Source organism: Acomys russatus, chromosome 13, assembly GCF_903995435.1.
Source record: "Acomys russatus chromosome 13, mAcoRus1.1, whole genome shotgun sequence".
In the NCBI taxonomy this organism is placed as follows: Eukaryota; Metazoa; Chordata; class Mammalia; order Rodentia; family Muridae; genus Acomys; species Acomys russatus.
Window position 1 is genome coordinate 17,072,500 of NC_067149.1, and position 13,652 is coordinate 17,086,151.

At 46.6% G+C, this 13,652-nt stretch overlaps 1 protein-coding gene across 3 annotated transcripts in view; it reads right to left on the reverse strand.

Moving 5' to 3' along the window:
* Positions 1–13,652, reverse strand: part of Eefsec (eukaryotic elongation factor, selenocysteine-tRNA specific) — a 197,792-nt gene that overhangs the window by 95,921 nt on the left and 88,219 nt on the right. For all 3 annotated transcript variants that reach the window (XM_051154874.1, XM_051154875.1, XM_051154876.1), the window contains 2 exons: positions 5,826–5,922; positions 2,702–2,866 (listed from right to left, as the gene is read on the reverse strand). In XM_051154874.1, coding sequence (XP_051010831.1) covers positions 2,702–2,866; positions 5,826–5,922 — 262 coding nt within the window. The remainder of the gene's footprint in view (positions 1–2,701; positions 2,867–5,825; positions 5,923–13,652) is intronic.

Below are 13,652 nucleotides of genomic sequence, written 5' to 3' on the forward strand. Positions count from 1 at the left end.
TTCTTTTTTTAAGGATAGCATGCATCTGTAGGCAAGAAAAACTACATTTTCTGAGTATAATATCCCAGATATCCCAGTCCAAGAGCTTTCTTTTTCTTCCCGTTTTGTCAGGTCTGTGCTCCTTCCTGTCCAGGGATGCTACTAGTACAACAGTCTCTGACATGTAGTGTATGTCATGCGCACCACAGGGACCTGTGCTATTAGACAAGAGGGGTTCCACACGTCCTTCCTCAACAAGTCTACCTCCATCCCAGCAGCTTCTGAGATGCCTGACTGGGCCCACTAGACACACCCTAATGCTTCAACAAAAGGATATCCCCGCAGCAGCTGTGCTTTCCCAATAGGCATGTCCCAATCTCAGCAGCCTTGGCAGTCTAGACAGTCTGAGAAACTGTGGAAGAACCACACCAAGTCTTCCTCGACTTGTTCTTTTCTCCTCATACCCTGCTTTAAGCTGAAAAGAGAAGGCTGAATCTTCCATACCATGTTTGAAAATCTTGGCTGACTATCCAAATACATTACTTACAAGTTGCGCTTTTTCTGGGAATACAGGCATACCACAGCAAGAGAAGAGCGCCAAACAGTTGCCCACATGCCTGAGGCTACAGGTTAGGATGTGATGGGCAAGTTCCGCCTTTATAAGGGTAAAAAGGGTGGCCAGGGATCTCAGAGCATGCCCTCACTCAAGTGTCTGTCTGCCTACGCAGGATAAGGATGTTGGCCTTATCTTCCCTCCAAGCCCTTGCTCTCAGCCCAGCAGCTACTGACCCTGCTATCAAAAGCCTCCTCTACTTCCTCAAATGCCCCATGGACCCCCCAGATCAAAGCCCACCACCGAGAGCCCCCTGTCACACCTCTTTCCTATCTTAGCTCCTCTCTCAAGCTGCCAATGTGTCTGCTCAGGGTGGAAGGAGATAGTCAAGCTGCACACAGGGGCTGTTCAGAAATTCAGCATCCATTTACTTTCTGTTCCAACAAAGAGTTAGCACATAGTCACAACTCTAGTTTTGTTTTTGTTAAATATGCTTTAGTTTATTTTCATAACTTTATGCTTTATTTTGCACAATCTGTACTTTTAACCCCTTGCTTTGACTCATGTGATCTTCAGAGGAAGAGAAGGGAATTTTATCTGCAATTATCCTCAGGGAAGGACAGGGCCTTGCTGCCCTGTTCTGAATGCACCATCCATGGAGTCTTTTGATTTATAAGAACTCAGGCTTCTTCTTCTTCTTCTTCTTTCTTTCTTTCCCCCTTTCTCCCTTTCTCCCTTTCCCCCTTCCCCCTTGGGTCTCTCTCTCTCTCTCTCTCTCTCTCTCTCTCTCTCTCTCTCTCTCTCTCTCTCTCTCTCTCTCTCTCTCTCTCTCTGCTTAGGGAATTCTTCCCTCTGCCATCGACCCTCCATGTGGGATACAATACTATTCATCCCTGACGCGCGCCCCCCCCCCCCCGCCCCCCCCCCCCCCCCAAATGCTCCTTCCCTGTGCTCAACCACACTGTTCTAAACCTGAGGTGGCACAAGGTACAGCAATAGGATGGCCCTTTCTTGCTCAGGACAGAGGCTAAATTTTGGCCTGCCTTCTTAGTAACACGCTCACGGCGTGGCTGAAGCATGGTGCCTGGACACTGGCTGATTACCCTGCAAGGTCCTATGCTAGCCAAGCACTCTACCAGTGAGGTCTAGTCAAGTTCCCTTCCCCACCTTTTCTTCCAGACATGGGATCATATTAAGTTCTCTGGCCTTGGCTTCTTCTTTTCTTTTCTTTTTATTTTAGCTGGAGTTACAGACAGTTGTGAGCTGCCATTTGGGTGCTGGGAATTGAACCCCGATCCTCTGGAAGAACTGCCAGTGCTCTTAACCTCTAAGCCATCTCTCCAGGCCCTGCCCTTGGCTCCTTTAGTAGCTGGATTATAGGTGGGTGCCACTAGGCCCAATTAAGTAACACCTTCTTAATAAAGCTACTAGCGAGATCATCTAGGCCATGGTACCTGGAGGAGGAGATAGGAAGACCCTAAGCCTCCTCTCTCAAAGGGGTATCAAAGGGCTTACAGGGCACCTTCTGCAGTCACCGAGAATACAGTGTGATCTGTACTTCTAACAGGGTGAACGACTGTACACCAAAGCTATGTGTGATTTAATATTCTCTCAGTTAGGGACAAGGTGCCGAGAGCTCTACAGCCAGGTTTGGTGGCTTGCGCATATGCATACGCATGCACACACACACACTTCACATGTGATCTCAGCACGGAGGAGGCCAAGGCAGGAGAATCACAAATTCAAGGTTAGCCTGGGGTACATACAAAGTATAGAGAGAGAGTTCCACACATACTTGTTGACGACATCCAGAAAGCCTGAACTCTCACCATGCACCCTAGTTTCTTGGCCATGTGCTCTCAAGCTCACCTTGCCCCTGAAGACTCAAGTTCTCGTAGGCAGCTCTTCTGCGGGCCGCCACTGGCCCGGACTATGCAGTCACTGTTGGGAGACTAGGGAGAATGGTAGTTCTAGAATCCAAGAAGGAAGAGTACAAAGGCAAAGGGTTGAAAGCAGATAGTGGGCTGCTTCACCCCTCAGGGAGAAGAGAAGACTTGGGAAAGGTCCAGTAGACTCTGCTGCCATGAAGACCAAGGGCCTGTCCTCTCTCCTGCTGTTACCGGGGGTCAGGGTGGAGGGCAGACAAGGGAGAGTCAGGGCAGGACTGACCTTGAGAGCAGGGATCTCCACACTGTCCCCAAGGCTGATAGTGCCTGAGAGGATGGTCCCAGTCATCACAGTGCCCTGACCCTTGATGGAGAAGCAGTGGTCCACAGACATAAGGAACGGTCCTGAGGGGTCTCTCGTTGGGATGGATATCTGGGACTTCAGGAGCTGGAAAAGAAATGTTGCTATAAACACCTATAGGTGTAGGGGCTATGTCACTAGCATCCTCCAGGGCCAGCTTGCCAGCTGGCCCAGATCAGAGGACCAATGCTACAACTTAACACAGTGAGAAGAAACAGGGACTTGGAGAGACCTCCATACTGCAGTGGAAGCAGCTACTACGAGATGTCTGACCTATGGTCCTCATGCACAGTCCCTGCCTGAGCTGCAAGCTCCAAGATTCTTCATCTGATTTCCAGGTGCTATATAGACCTTGTCTGCCATGCTACACTCCAGTGCCAAGCACTCGTAGCAGGAAGACCTCTGCAGAGGTCTCTCCTGTATGGCTAAGTCTCCTCACCTATAACTGTAGTCCACCCCTACTATTTTTTTTATTATTATTTCTTTTTTTTTTCACCCCTACTGTTAACATCTGTCTGTCTATCTCCACTCTACAAGATTATGGAGGACTTAAGAGATCTCCAGTAGCTGACACCATGCCTGGGGGAAAGGCATAGAATGAAGAACAAATGGAGGAAACACTTGAGGTGAGAGAGTAGGTGGCCATCTTCCAGGGGCAGCAGCTTACGCCTGGGGTTCAAGGCCAAGGGTTGCACATGTGGCGCCTTTCTGCCCTCTACCATGCAGGCACCAACAAATGAAGACCGAAGTTAGCTCCTCCCTGAGGCTCCCTCGGACTGGGTGTCCACTTTTCCTTCATGGCTGACTTTCCATATGCAAAAGTGACAACTGGCCAGCAGTCCTCAGGTCACTTATGAGTGCAAGATGCTGTCAGGGCTAGTCACTGTTTTCAAAAAAGAGCACAGAGGCCACACTGCTCTTTGTATTTTCTACTTTCTAAGAAAGAGCAGTAATAATGTGTAAGTATTCAGGTCAGAAGTAAATGCGCTCAAAGCATTGGCTTGTGATAACAATTCCTTTGCAATAATAATGGAGAGACTCTAAAGAGACTTGGTCTGAGATTCACACAGAGACTCACTCCTTAGAGGAACATACAAACATCTTTCATAGTCACATTTTTCTAGATTTTGCTTGAATTGTCCCAGGGTCCCAGATTTGTGTTCTCTGGAACTGATGAAGTAACAAGAGCCTCTCCCAGAAACACAAGCATGATTCATATATGGCAGTCACATGTGAACTTAGCTCTGCGGGGGGAGGGGGGGGGTGCATACGGGTGCAGGTGATCCCAACAAACTCTGACCACAGTCTGTGACTAAGATAAGCAGGTTCCTGCTGAGATAAGCAGGTAAGTGATTTCTGTTCTTTCTTCTGTTCCCTCACATACAGTAGGAAGTCCAGGCATTGTGTTACTGGAGGATAGAAAGTTCCAGGCCAGCTTGAGCTACTTAATGAGCTCCTGATCCACCAGAAGGGGGCAGCAGTAGCAGAACTGTCCATACCAGTGGGGGTGGGTGGGGTGATAGTGGGGAGACTGAGCCCTGCAGGAGAGGCCTCTCAAGAGGAAGTATCTTCTCCAGGAGAGGTTGACATTCCACATGTGCCTGTCATGGGTGCTTGATGTGTGGGAAGAGGGCACGTAGCAAATGAAGCCATGTGACACCTGGGGCCAGGTAAGAAATCTTGAGATCAGGTATCTCAGGAGGGGATGTGCCCACACACTTGCCATGAAGTGACTGTGGCAGGTCATTTCACTTCCAGCTTTGAAAGTGTTACAGATCCAGTATATAAAGAATGTTGGGGTTGGGGATTTAGCTTAGTGGTAGAGCGCTTGCCTAGCAAGCGCAAGGCCCTGGGTTCAGTCCTCAGCTCTGGGGAAAAAAAAAAAAAGACAAGAATGTTAAGTGTGGAGCTGGTGAACACATCACCCCTAGTAACTCACAACGCCTCTGTGATGCTGCGATTACCTTCCCTGCACTGCATCTCTGTTCCCTACATGAAATGGGTTGTCTGACACAAGCAATTCTTCTCTTGTTTCAGATAGGGTCTCACTAAGCTTGGTGACCTCAAACTATCCATCTCCCAGCCTTAGCTGCTAAGGATGTATGCAACCATGCCTATGAACCACTTGAGCCAAGTCAGAGAGCAATAGTGGGCCAACCCTAGCACACAGTCCAGCACAGAGCTCCTGTACCCAGGCTAGTGACTGAGCTCAGTGACGTAAATGTATTTCTTCCTAACTGCCTTCTTCCTCCACATCACTGTCCCTACTACCTTGAACACACCCCTGTCTGCTGGCTGCCCTGGATGCTGCTGTCCCCTGCCAGGCAAGGAAAGACAAGGACAGTGGTCAAACCAGTATTCACCAGGACCACCAGGGTGATGCCTGGGATGCAAGTCCCATCTCTGGCAAGCTGGTGAGCACTATTACTGTGCTCTGTGTTTCTGCTATGCTCTCAGCATTCTCTGCTCAGAGAGAAGGAAAGGGCGCTGGCTGCCTGGATGCCTGGCTCCCTGTTTCTGTGTACTGCCACGGAGCATGGAGGAACAGCCTGAGCCTCAAGCCCATAGTTCTGTAGAATGAAATGTCTACTCCTGCAGTGGAGGCTGGCAGGATGGAGGCTGTGCTGCTCCAGCTGCTAGGCTCCAGGTGGAGGCAGACTGGAGGCCCCAGCAGTCTGAAGGGCAGGAATGGACCTTGTGATTAGATATGCTGTACAGGACTCAGTACCACTGAGGGTGAGGAGAGGGCGGGAGAATGTCAGGCTTGGAGGACTGGTAACCTTGGTCGGCACTTCTTTGTCTGAATAGAAATGGGTGAAAGAAGAGGGCGGGTAGGATACACAGTGGGTGGGAAGAACTCAGCAGTCCCAGTGCCCAGGAGCCATATGGACATTGGTTTTGGAGTTCCTAAGGCAGGCGAGGCAGGAGGCCCTTGGAGACCTCTTGCTAGGATTGCCTCTCCCTCCCTCTCAGGCAGAGGGGAACATGGAGTGATACCCGAGCAGGGCTGGGGCAGAGGGCAGACTGGGTTTCAAGCTGACAGTACCTCAATGAGTTCTGAGATGCCCTGTGGAGCTTCTGTTTCAGGGGCCTCTGGTCCCCCAGGCTTGGCTGCCACGGGAATAATCGGCGCACCCCGGAATCTGAAATGGAACAAGGATCATGACAGTCACAGAGGCTGTCAGCACAACCCGGCACAGACCTGCAGAGCCATTGGCACATCACTGAGCACACCATGTGCCTCTTCTTCACCCTTCAGGTGAGCATGGGAAGGTGGCACCGCTGTTCTGGATTGACAGGTGAAACACAGGCCCTACAGAGAAAGGCTGTACGTTTGGACATCAGAATCTAACGGGTTCACCTAGGAGTTCAAGCCCCTCTTGAGCCTCTCCAGGAAGCAGGCTGAACTTAGAATACAAGAGGCTCTTAAACAGATCCCACAGTCTGGCTCTCTGAAATTCAAGACTACTGGGGACCCCTAAAGCTGCATCTAGAAAGCCCTTCCTCTCTGAGGAGAATTTCTTACTTAAGCCATCTTAATGAAAACAAAACTAGTAGTAACATTGTTGGGGCAGGAGGAAAGAGAAGTTCATAATCCCCTCACTATGCTGTATTCTCTTCTGAACACAGCTTTTACATGTTTTACACCAAGACATTTTATCTCACTTAGCTATGTTCTACTGCTGTAATAAGACACCATGACAACTTAAAGGAGAAAAACTTTAATTTGAGCTTACAGTTTCAGAGGGTTAGAGTCCATGATGACAGAGCAAAGGCATGCCAGCAGGAACATCTGAGAGCTCACAGCTTGACGCATAAGCATAGGGCAGAGAGAGAAAGAGACTGGGAAGGATATGAGTCTTTTGAAAGCTCAGAGCCTGTCCCGGTGACACACTTCCTCCAGCAAGGCCACACTTGCTAATCTTTCCAAAATAGTTCCACCACTGGAGAACAAGTATTCAAACAAATGAGCCTATGAGGGCCATTCTCATTCAAATCACCACAGACACCATTTTCACGTTTTCAATATTTTACATAAAATATTTCATATGCTGCTATGTGGGTGCCACCTCACACCCTGCTGTCTTATTTGTCTCCATAACATGAAGAATTTTATACTGAACAATGGCAACATCAAGAGAAATGATGGCTTAAGCATGAATGCTTTTGTCTACACCCTGGCTCACCACCATGGCTCTGTCATGCTGTAGAGCAAGACATGAAGACTGGAGAAGTAGATTGCCTCACTCTGTGATACTAGCTGTGACACACAGAGCCAGCTTCAAACACAGACCTTCTAGTGTGGAACTTGCTTTCTATCCCTCCTTTACAGATGCCCTCCTGGTTTCGTCTTCATCACTATCGGTGGTGTAGTAGTATGGAATCCAGAATTTACATGCTTGCCGTAGAAGTTCCTCATTTATGAGTGTTCACTGCAAAAGGCATACTGGCAAAGGACATGTGAAAGGCCTCTTCATGGACGCCACAAGAGCATGAACAGAAACGATCCAACTTTCTCAGAACTCTTGAACAAGAGAACAAGAGAAGTGAAAAACGGCTGGGACTCTGAGAACAAGTTAAAAATAGTATTTCTAGCCTGTTTATTCCATCTACCAACTCTGTAGTGCCCTTGAAAACCACAACCATACTGAAAATCAGCATCTGCTGGACACTGGAGTGGGTAGAATGGGTTTGAGTTCTATCACAGCACTTGGCCCAGAGAAATATCACAATCTTCCTATCTGGTAGTTTCTTAGAAGACCCCATTAGAAAGGTGGTGTGTATCTGACCTGTTTGGGGACTTTTAAATAGGAGAGAAAGAGTCCCAGAGACCCTGAAGATAAAGAGACAGAGATGGGCTATGACACTTCCACAGTTGATTGAAGGGACTCTGGCCTGCTGAGATCAATTTCATGGGCTGCCACCCTTTGGACAACCAGGTGCCCACTTCGCAGAGACTGCCATGACAATAAAGGTTCAGAACAAAGCAGAACCATGCAAGAATAAATCCCTAACATAGTGGGATGCGTCTGACATCTGGCAGTGATGGACTGGATGCCTTGAGATGGAGACTGGGGCTTCGTGGCTGTCTAAGAAGACCCTGGCATGCAGCTGAAAGCAAGCTCAAGGCATCAGGAACAAATGTAAGAGGCCAAAGGAGGGTTCCCCACTCTATACTCCCACTCCCCTTACAACACTGTGGGAGGAGAGAAGATGGATCTAACTGAAAACATGCTCAAGATTTAGGAGGCTTTTTCTTTCCCCTTCCAGGTCTGTCAGCTCCCTCATGACATCCCAACTGTCACCAACTTTGCATGTACACACATTCAGCTCAGCCAATCAGGCCCTAGCTGGAACTATATATATCTGAGCCAATAAATTCTGGAGAAAGAGACTCATCAGATTATCAGAGGAGGAAGAGAACAAGACTTCAGAGCCCAGTTGCTGGCTCTGGCCAGTAGGCCAGCTCCCAGATGCTCTGTGTTCTTTGGAGAGAGAAGCCTGCCTTGAAGACTTGCCAGAGACAGATGCTGTTGAGCCTCACTGCACAAAGGCTTCTGTTCCAGGCAGGGAGACTCATTCCTGACTCAGCCTGCTAGACTCTGTAGTCCAGCTGCAGACATCTGTTCCTGCATCTAAGACTCCAACCTCTAAGACTCGCTATTCTACAGCCCAGTGACTCCAGTCTTTCAGATATGCCAGAGACCAGAGACATATCCCTGCTGCTGCTGCGGCTGCTGCTGTCAGTGATCTGCTTTCTGCACACCTGCTCTGAAGGAACTTCTCTTGACTGGCATCTGAAACCCTCAGAGAGTTCTGGCACTGTACCCCTACTGATTTCTTCAGGCTGCACTGCCAAGCCTGCTGGGGGCACAGAGCTATGATACCCACATCCTCTTGGTTGCCATCCTGCTGCTGCTGAGGACCCTAAAGTTTCTATTTCTTATGTAAATTTTTACTTTTCTGTTTAAGGTGTTACCCCTGTGTGGAAAATGAAGTTCCCCCAATTTCCCTTTGCTGTCTGCCCACTCCATTCTTACAATGAGGGTAGATAGAAACCCAGGATAGGAAATTGACCAGCTCATTTTCTCATTGCAAAAGCCCTTTCCCTGAGGGCATCTGTTAAAAACAAAGGGAAGCAGTCAATAGCACAATGAGGTGAAAAGTAATAGTTTAGACAAACAATAAAATTATTTAAAAATCTTAGCAGAAAAAATTAAGGAATCAGATGATCATAGCTTGGAAAACCTCTGACATCCTGAGAATTGAGGTCCCCTCAGGCACAGGGCTTGCATGCTCAAGAGAGACCCTAGAAGAACTTGGGCCTTCATCTCTGACTTGGAGGTTCTGTGCAAGCAGAAAGGTAAAGCTAGGGTGTAGTTGTTAACTGCTTGCTGGAACACTGACAGCTGGCCCAACATGGATATTAAAAGCCCCTCATCAAGGAGTATCCTATATGCAGGCAGCCAGGGAAACCTCTATCTATCATTAGTGATCACTAAGCTAAATGAGTGGAGACCTCAGGATCCTTATGACAAAGAATATAGACTTTACACAATCTGCTCAGAAAAGTCATCAACTATAACAACACATAGTGAGGGTGTATGTGACTTCCAAAACTACTCCATTGTATTATACTAAATGTCTAGGTTTCATAAAAAATTAATTATATAGCCAGGCATGGTGGTGCCAGTCTTTAATCCCAGCACTCAGGAGGCAGAAGTAGGAGGAGCTCTGTGAGTTTGAGACCAGCCTGGTCTAGAGAGCGATTTCCCGGATAGCCAGGGCTACACAAAGAAACTCTGTCTCAAAAAATGAAAACAAAACAAATTTATTATATAAGAATATAATTCAGGGTTTTTTGAGGGTCATGTGTGTTTTTTGCTATGACATAATACCCGAGCCAAACAGCTTAACTATTTACTGTTTTGGGGCTTCAGAGTCTATTACATAGGGGAGGGGCATGGTGGCGCAGAAGCACTCGCCTCATGACAGCCAAGAGCACACAGAGAGAAGCCCATGCTTTCTTCTCCTTTTATTCCATCAAGGCCCCTCACCTACAGTATGGTGCTGCCAACATTCAGGGGGGTCTCACCCCTTAGTTCATCCTCTCTAAAAACACCATCACAGACATACTCAGGAATGTTCTATGTTAGCCTCCTACGCACTCATCAATCCATCAAGCTGGCAACTAACACTACCCATCACAATTGCAAAGAAGCAAGAGTCCACACGTGAGAGAAAGAATTAATAGAAAGTAGCCCTAGGAAGCCCTCGCAGACTTTGTATCAGTTTTTTTTTTTCCCAGTGTGCTCAAATAAACAAACCAAGTCTAAACAACTACAGGGTAAGATGACAATCTTCCACCAAATGAGAAAGAGAAAACGAAACAGTTGGTGCAAATCTCTGTAGGTCTGAGGCCAGCCGAGTCTATAGAGGGAGGGAGCTTCAGGATGGCTAGGGCTACATAGAGACCATGTCTCAACACTCACAGACCCACAGAGATGGACACAAACACAGATACAAGCACAGGCACACACCCTAGTAGACATACTGTGGCAATTTCTTCCAAATAAAACACTTATTCTTCTGTGAAGCTTATTAAGACTCGGGAAGTTCTAAAATTAGATAGATTCCTTAAGATTTAGGAAGGAAACAATGGGAAGTGTCAGAAAGTCCCTGAAGTCAAATGCACAGGGCCCTTCCTTCCCTTAAGTAAGCTTTAAGCTTGCCGAGGAGAGTGGTCCCAAGCTGTGGAGCTGCCTGCAAGTCACACAGAGTGCCCCAAGCTCCTAGCTGTCACCAAGTGTCACTCATGGGGGCACAGGCATTCAGTGATACAGCCTCCTTAAAGTTGTCTGTGCTCTTGTAGTTATGTAGGCCTAATAAATTCAGCAACTTACTAAGGTGAACTTTGGTGGTATCCTTAACTTTGGTCTGTCATCAATTCCCTGTCTGGGTGAGTAGGTGTTTGTTTACATCACCCTAAAAGTTAACGCAAAAGTTAGAAATTAAGGGGGAAATTTTCTAGAGTTGAGAAGTGCAAGGACTGAAATGAAAACTCTACCTGAGGAGGTCAGCAGTGGGTCTGGCATGCAGAGTAAGGAGTCGATGGCCAAGACAGTTCCATCTGGGGAAAAGGAAGGAAGAGCGCTGCAGAGGCCCAGCTGCGCCCCAGACAGAGCAGCTGAAGGACAATGGTAGTTTGTAAAGCAAGGAGAATGAAATGGGAGCATCATGGATGGCAAAATAATGGTCTATACCTTCCCAAATCTGATGAAAAATATGAATCTGCACATTTAAGAAGCTGAACAAACTCCAGCCATTAACTCAAAATCCACAAGTAGACGAGTGACAGCCATGGTTAGTGATGAGGGCATTCCTACAGTTTGGAAGGGAATGATCTCACATGTGTGTAAGAGCAACAGTGGGTGGACCTAATCTCAGATATGGATGTCATATTTAAAGTGTACAAAATTTAAATGAAAAAAGCTTATTAATACAAATCTTATATCCAACCGAAAAAATATGTTTCCAAAAGTTAAGAACACAGAAGGACCACATGTCCAAGCAGTTCTACTACACATACCCACAAGAACTGAAAGCAGGAAACAAACACATGTCCAAACGTGTATTGGTTACTTTTCAGCACAAACACCATGATGACAGCAACTTATAAAAGAAAGCGTTTAAATAGGCTTACGGTTTCAAAGGGTTAGAGTCCATGATGGCGGCACCAACAGCTGAAAGCTCACATCTGGATCCTTCAATTGGGGGGAGGGGGGTGCGAGGGGAGGGAGGACTAGGGATGGTGTCCTCATTCCACAGAAATACAAGAAATGTGTCGCCTCTAGCTGTCTACAGGGCATTCTGCTCAGCAGAACCTGGGCCCAGGTTCTGAAGAGGAGACTAGAAAATACCAGTTCATGAACATGCTTGTTGGGCAAGATATACAAAAATTTCCACTCTGTCTTTTATTTGTGTCAAGCAGTGGTTTTAAATTTAAGAAAGAGTATGAGTTCTTTTAAAGAAAAACAAAAACAAAAACAGGCTAGTTATGCTAAGGGGCAGACAGTTTGGGAAAGCTTATGTAGAGAATGTGGGGCAGCTGGCCTGTACAGGTCTCCCTGAGAAAGGAGGAGGAAAGAAGCAGGCTAGGACGCAGGGTTCTGTACTTGGCCAAGGCTATGTGAGTGTCACTGAGCCCCACTGTTCCAACTGGCTTTGAAGGACAAGTGATGACAATTAGCAGAAGAACTGGTGACCTTACAAGGACAACCATGGAATCGGGAGCACACAGCTCTGAAGTGAGGTTTCTGAGACCACAACACTGAGCTCTAAGTGTTTTCTAGCTTCTGGATTTCCTTCCCATGACTGCATAATGTCCATTTACCCTCGTACCTCAGTTTCCTCATTAGGATACAGTAGAATCTCTGATACAACTACTTTAAGGGCTGACTGAGGTACTGCAATAAAGACATCTAACCAGACACTGTGTGCATGATGCATGTTCTGCATTATCTAGGAAATAAATGCAAGATTCTGGTGGTTGCCTCTATGTCTGAGGGTCATTAAGAACTTATGCCTGTAATTTGGTTTTGTTTTTGGTTTTTGAAGACAGGGTTTCTCTATGTAGTCTTGGCTGTCCTGGACTTGCTGTGTAGACCAGGCTGGCCTCGAACTCACAGAGATTCACCTGCCTCTGCCTACTGAGTAGTAGGATTACAGGCGTGTGTCACCACACCTAGCTTGTTTTTGTTGTTGTTGTTGTTTTCTAATAAAATTGTGATGGTGTATATTTATTTTACATAGTGTTCTAGTTTCCTTTCTGTTGCTGTGATAAAATACTCTAACCAAAAGCAACTTGGAGGAAAAAAGGTTTATCTGGCTTACACTTCCAGACCACAGCCTCTCACTGATGGACATCAGGGCAGGAACTCAAAGCAGTGACTAGAAGCAGACACAATTTAGAAATGCTACTTGCTGGCTCACTTCTGGTCCCAGGCTCATGCTTAGCTAGCTTTCTTACAGAGTTGAGGGCCATCTAGCCAGGGATAGTGCCACCTAGTGTGGGAGTGGGCCCTCCTACAATAATCAAAAGGAAGGCTGAGAGAATGTTCCAGCAAATAAGAGTAAGCACTGCTCTTACAGAGGACCGGAGTTCAGTTCCTAACATCTACATCAGGAAGCTCAAAGATGCTGGCAACTTTAATTCCAGGGAAATCTAATGTCTTTTATTCACAAGCACAATCCTACATCATTTAAAAAGAAGAAGACAATTCGTCACAGGCATGCTCACCTACCAACCTAATCTAGACAATTCCTCAACTTGGGCGTCTCCTCTCAGATGATTCTAGGTTGTGTCAAGTTGACAAGTAAGGCTAAGACACATAGTGCTAGGTTTCATAAGCCATTTTCATTCATGTATGCTATGTAATCGGGCATATTTACCAGCCACTCTTCTTTTTCTGTTATTGCTATTCTTTCTCCCGGATAGTTTCATTTCTACTTTCATGTCTCATATATCTATATATTGTTTTATGTATCTATATGATATCTAGTATGCACATATGAGAGAAAATATGTGCCATACATCTTTGGATCTGACTAAATTTGATGATCTCTGGTTGCATCCATTTCCCTGCAAATGATATAATTTCATTATGGCCGAACAGAACTCAACTGAGTGTATATAGGCCACACCTGCTTTATCTACTCCTCTGTTGTCAGCTACTTGGCAAATTGCATAATGCAGGCAACTGTAAATAGTGCTGCATGAACATGGGTGTGCAGGTGTCCCTGCGGTAATTTGAAAATGAAAGAAAAAGGCCAGAATACTGGATACTATAATTATGCCTACCATGTAACTAGT